The following is a 6333-nucleotide window of genomic DNA, read 5'->3' as shown; positions in this document are numbered from 1 at the left end:
CAATTGGCTGAGTGGTGATGCCATTTACCAAAATGGGGAATATGGCAAGAAGAGCAAATTTAGAAGTAGGAAATTATGTGTTCTTGTGATAATGCCCTTTCTTTCTTTCTTTCATTGAAGTATAGTTGATTTACAATGTTGTGTTAGTTTCAGGTGTATGGCAAAGTGATTCAGTTATGCATACATACATTCTTTTTCAGATTCTTTTCCATTATAGGTTAGTACAAGATATTGAATATAGTTCCCTGTGCTATACCGTGGGTCCTTGTTGTTTATCTATTTTTTATTTTAGTAGTGTATATCTGTTAGTCCCTAACTCCTAATTAATCCCTCCCCCCACCTTTCCCCTTTGGTAACCATAAATTTGCTTTCTATGTCTGTGAATCGACTTCTGTTTTGTAAATAAGTTAATTTGTGTCATATTTTAGATTTCACATATAAGTGATAAAGAAGATGTGGACTGAATATATATGTATACTCACACACACACACACACACACACTAGTTGCCAACATGGATGGAACTAGAGATTATCATACTAAGTGAAGTAAGTCAAACAGAGAAAGACAAATATCATATGATATTGCTTATATGTGGAAGATAATGCTTTATTTTTAATTCCTATTATACATGCTAGTAGAGGTGTCATATGGGCAACTGATCATAGCAATCTGGAGTTCACCGCTGAAGATAAAAATTGGGGGGGTCACACCTAGAGGGGTGGGATAGGGAGGGTGGGAGGGAGACGCAAGAGGGAGAGGATATGGGAATGTATGTATACACATAGCTGATTCACTTTTTTATACAGCAGAAACTAACATAACATTATACAGCAATTATACTCCAATAAAGATGTAAAAAAAAAATAAAAGTATCTACAAAAAATTTTTAAAACTTGGGGGGTCAATAGATGCATAGAGATAGTAGATAAAATCATGCTATTCTATTGAATTACCTGGGGAGTTAGTCCCAAGACTGAGCTCTGGGTGAATCCAACTCTGAGGTCAGAAACAGGAGACTTTGAAATTCAAGTTTCAAACCGAGAAGGAGCAGAACAACAGGAATTGTGGTGTTAGAAGAACAGAAAAATGGGGGATTGCAAAAAGCAATGAGTTACTTATCAGGTCCAATGCTCTTGAATACGATGAAACTATTAACTGGATTTTGCCATGACACCTTATTGGTGACCTCGACAAGAAAGTTTCACTAGCAAAGCAGAACAAAATTCTGGTTGGAATGAATTCAAGAGACCCTGGGAGATGAAGACGTGGAAACAATGATTTTTAAACGACTCTTTTTGGTAATTTTTCTACAAAGTGGAGCAGAAAATATAGAGTGGTAGCTGGAGAGAAAAATTACGTCAAGAGAATTTTTATTTTGTTTTGTTTGGTTATTTCAGATGATGTGAGTTATGAGAGCCTTTTTTGGTTTTGGTTTGTTTGTTTGCTTTTTAATGACAGGAATTATCCCCCAAAAGACAGAACAATAATATAGGAGACTAAGGAGGCAAATACAGGACAAATATTTAATTGGGCAAAGAGTTGGGATCCAATGCACAAAGGAAAGGCTTTGCCTCAGTAGAATAAAGAGTTCATCCTTTGTCTCCAAGGGGATAGAGAATATGGGTACAGATGTCACTGGCCTGGTAGATGTGGTGATGGGAGGAAAAGACAGTTCTCTTCTAAATTTTTTTTATTTTATCAGTGAAGTACAAAGCAATGCTTTGAGAAGGAGAAATGGAAACAGGGTGTTGGACAATTGATGACAGAAATACGATGATCATTGGAAAATGGGAGAATATATTGATGAGGGAAATGGGGCAGAACTTTCAGCTAGCGTTGAAGGCTCATTTAAGATTCATGCCATATGTAACCAGTCAGTGTGGTATGTGTTTTTCTCTAGCCATATTTAACTGTTGGGGTGCAAGTACAAGAATGGCAGAGATGAAGATTTAACCAGGACTGGGGTTTTCTCAGAAGAATATAAGAGCGGGAGAGAGAGGCAAAGGAGTTAAAAGTAGACTCAAAGAAGGGATAGTAGTGGACGGTGGAGTCTAAGCTGGGAAAGTAAGGAACTGAAAGCAAGGCACAATTAAGTGCCTTGAAAGAGTGGTAAGGGTCACTGGATTGGAAACGTGTTGGGATTGAAGAATCGGAGGTTTGGGAATATTAAAAGGGGTGATCAACTAGGTAAAAAGCAGGGATCGGAAGGTGGAATAATTGAAATTGAGATTTGAAGTTGGTGTAATTATTGCCCAAAACAAAGTCTAGAGTCTGACTGTAGGGATTGGTGTCTGTAGTGAGATGAGGACAAGACGAATGGAGCTAATGCCAGGATTTGAATGGATAGTCTTTGTGAATATTTAAATCAAGAACGTTGATGAGAGTAGTCACAGGGAGCAAGTCAGGAATTCAGACACTAAGTAACCTCAGTGAAAATGGGGAAGTGAGTGAAAAGGGAGTAGTTGATTGCAATGAGGATGTTGGTGAATCCTACACCCTGATGGCTGTGTTCCCTTCTCACGAGGGTGAAGTATATACACATACTTCCATTTATGGATAAATTCCTTCATTACTGGAAAGAGAAGTGTGCTGCAAATCTGTGCTACAAATCTTTCTAGCTACAAATTTCCTGTCCCAGGCAATCTTACCTGTTATTTTGGAAATGTAGAGAAGTTGCTTGATTTCTTATTTTGCATTTATGAGTGAGTTTTAAGTCGCTATTCATGAAATGCAAAGATTAATCTTACTTGAATAGATATGTGTGGATATTTGATGGTGCTGTGTAGTTTTGCTCGCACAGACCTATTTTGCACACTAGATTTGCCAAGAACTTGAAGCTCCCTGCTATTCTGCACCTGTGTTATATGATATGGAAACACTCTTTTCACGGTGAATTTTTATGAATATGGTAAAAAATTTTAAGTATGTTCAATTGGGAAGCATGACAAAAGAGCATAACTAAAGTTTCACCTATAATTTTGGTAAATAGTTTTCAATCTGTTTTGGGGGCTTGATGCAATCCTAATAAGGGGGATAACAATTTCATTATTAAATGGGGCTAACATTATTTTGGCTGCAGATTTCAAGTTTTGCTTAAGAAAGTAATTGTCATGATGAATTCATTATAATTTTAATACAAATAGAACTCTCTGACTCCTTTTTCTCAGCACAGTTATTTTGAAATTTATCCCGTTTTGTAGCTGACCTAACTAGATCATACTTTTAAAAAGTAATTCTTCTTTATTTACGGTTTTATTTTCACAAATAATTGATACAACAATGCAGTATTCACAACATTATAAAATGTGAGAAGAGTATATGTGAATATTGATTTCATAATTGATAAAATTTCTATAATATTGATGAACCCAAGCAGAAGGTCACTGAGAAATATTTATAAGCATTAGGTGTTAAATTAACAGATGTAGAATCCAAGTTGTACGTACATGGTGGGATGGACACTCACCATGAATTCTGATTGATATTAAAATGAGAGAGAGAGAAATCGCCAGGTAAGTAGTAAATAGAAAACTGTCTAAACATCTTCCCGTGCATCATCTCCATTTTGGCTGATTTTTATTACTTTGTGTATAGGAGTCTTAACAGAATCATCTCTCCATCCCTTCCTGAGGAACAGCCTCTCAGGGATGTCTGGTATCCTGTAGCCCTTGCTTAGAATGAACTCTTTAAATGCTATTATTGTTCCATAAAGATCTTCAAGAATGTCGTGTTCAGGAAGCTTCTTTCTAAAACTCCCATCTTCAAGTAAGACGTTGGGGTCAATTGAAGGTTCGTCATTTACTAGCTTTTTCCACAACTTGGGCTTCAGGTACGATGCACCATACCTCATCTCCACCGAGCTGGGTTTATAAGGATTCTGTGGTTTCTGGGGTTTCCTCTCCCCGTTTCCTTCCTCTCTGGATAATTTTATCTTCTCCATTTTCTCTAGCCCGATGCTGTCCTTTACCTTTGAAGGGACCTGGGTTACTTTCTTCGTGTAGACTGCATCCTGGGCAGGTGGCCACTCCCAGCCAGCCTCACACGGTTTCGTGATGAGCGCTTCATCAGTGCCCAAGTTTCCAAAAGCAGCAACCCATTTGAAGGATTTACGAATGGCTTTCGGTACTTCTCTGTGAACAGGAGGATCAGTGAGTGAATCCTTTCTGCTTGACTTCTTGTCTTCGTGATGCAAACTGGCTGGATGTGACACAGGAGGCTTCTTTGGAGGTTCCAGGTAGACCTTGGCAGGACGTTTTTTACGAAGCTTTGTGGGGGACTTCGTTCTTTTCCTGGGGCCCTGACAATAAGCCCATGTGTCCTCCAGCTTCCCGTCAGGATCGAGCACTTCCAGCACCTTTAATAAGAGGTCTGCAGGTAGATCTTCCTCCAGATTCGGGTAGAGAGCCAAGGGATGCTTGGTCAGGTGGGCTTCGATGTCCTCCACGAATGCCTTCTGCGCTAGCTGGGCTGGCGAGAGCGTGGAAAACAGGTCTGCTTCCGCGGGCAGCTTTTTCTGACTCTTTTTGGGGGCATGCTGGGGAACTCTGTGAGCAATCACGGGGAGAAAGCCCTCCTTAGGGCTGCGAGTGATCAGATCTTCACAAGGTGGGCAACCCTTCCGGAAGTCGTCCAGCCGCTCTTTCACAAATATCCACCGCCGGCTGTCCAGGGGGGTGGGGAGCTTCGGGAGCATCTTCTTGTGCTTTGCGAAACACTTGGAGGGTAACTTGTCTTTGTACCAGGGCTTGCAGGTCATGCCCAGGGGCATCGGTTCCAGTGGCCCCGGTCCTAGCAGCCACTTCTTGTCCGCCATGGTTCCCCTGGCCCCTGGGGGGGGGGGGGGGCACCGCTTCAATAGTTTGCTGTTCGGGCCTCTCCGGTTGCTAGGAGACCGTGTAGCCAGGTGCAGCCAGGTTCTTCCCGGAGGCGGGTCAACGCAGGCGCCCTGTGAAGCCTGCATTTCTCCCAGGATGGGCGGTGGGTGAAAGCACATTCCTTTCTGTTGTCGTTACTGTTCCGTTGTATGGACGTAGTGCCATTTATTTATCCATTCACCTTTTGATGGACATTTGGGTTGTTTACGGTTTGAGGCTATTATAAATAAAGCTGCCACAAATATTTGTGTTCCTGTTTTTGTATGTCCATGTACATACTTTCATTTCTCTTGGGTAAACTTTAGCTATGAGTGGCATGGTGGGAGCAGGTGATGTTTTATGTTTTAGACCACCACCAAACTTTTCCAAAGTGGTTGTACTAATTAATATTCCTTCTAGTTGTGTATGAGAATGGCGCTTTGTCTACATACTCCCTAACACTCGGTAAGGGTAGTCATTTTCATTGTGGCTGCTCTAATAGGTGTGTAGTGGCATCTCATTGTGGTTTTAATTTGCATTTCCCTGAGGACTACTGGTGTTGAACATCTGTTCATGTGCCTATTTGCCATTCATATCTCTCCTTTGCTGAAGAATCTGTTCAAACTTTTGCACTTTTTAAAATTGTTCTGCTTGACATCTCTTGTTCTGAGGATTCTTTGTGTATTCTGGATGCACTATGATCTGTAAATCTTTTTCTCCATCTGTGCTTTGTCTTTCCATCGTCTTAACACCGTCTTTCAAAGGGCAGTTTTTACATTTGATGAAGTCCAGTATATCAGTTTGTTCTTTTATGGATTGTCTTTTTGTGTTGTATATAAGAAAACTGCCTATCCATAGGTCATGAAGACTTTTTTTCACTCTGCTAAAATTTGTATAATCTTAGGTTTTACATTGAGATCTGTCATCTATTTCAATTTAACTTTTTAGATGATGAATGATATGGATCAAAGTTATTCTTTTTAGTTCTATTTTTTGCCTGTGGATATCCAATAGTTCCAGAATTTTTTTTGAAAAGAGGAGCTTTTCTCCACTGAATTACTTTTGTAGCTTTGGGAGTGTAAGTTGTCCCTATTTTTGTGGGTCCATTTCTAGACACACGTTTCTGTTTCATTGAATCTTCTGTCTTTACACCAGTTCTGCTCTGTGTTGATTATATTTTACAGTAAGTTTAAAATTAGGCTGTATTCGTCCTCCAACTTCTTTATTCTTTTACAAAGTTGTCTTGACTCTTGTAGGTCTTTTGAATTTCTATAGGAATTTTAGAATCAATTTGTCAATGTCTTAAAAAAAAAACCTGTGGGGATTTTGATTAGGATTTTATGGAATCTACAAATAAATTTTGAGATAATTGACAGCTTAACAATATTGAGTTTCCTGACCCATGACAAAGGTACATCTCTTCATTTGTGTATGTATGCTTTCATTTATCTGAGCAATATTTTGTAGTTGTCAGTGTA

The 6333-nt window shown here is 39.6% G+C and overlaps 1 protein-coding gene across 1 annotated transcript; it reads right to left on the bottom strand.

The window, feature by feature from the left end:
* Positions 1 to 3537: 3537 nt before the first annotated feature.
* Positions 3538 to 4815, bottom strand: LOC132357049 (protein FAM47E-like). The gene has a single exon (XM_059910367.1). The coding sequence runs from the start codon at positions 4813 to 4815 to the stop codon at positions 3538 to 3540; it is 1278 nt and encodes a 425-aa protein (XP_059766350.1).
* Positions 4816 to 6333: the final 1518 nt, after the last annotated feature.

The sequence above is a fragment of the Balaenoptera ricei genome, chromosome X, assembly GCF_028023285.1.
Source record: "Balaenoptera ricei isolate mBalRic1 chromosome X, mBalRic1.hap2, whole genome shotgun sequence".
Classification (NCBI taxonomy): domain Eukaryota; kingdom Metazoa; phylum Chordata; class Mammalia; order Artiodactyla; family Balaenopteridae; genus Balaenoptera; species Balaenoptera ricei.
Note: the sequence above shows the minus strand (reverse complement) of the source record. Positions and strands in the feature narration are given on the sequence as shown.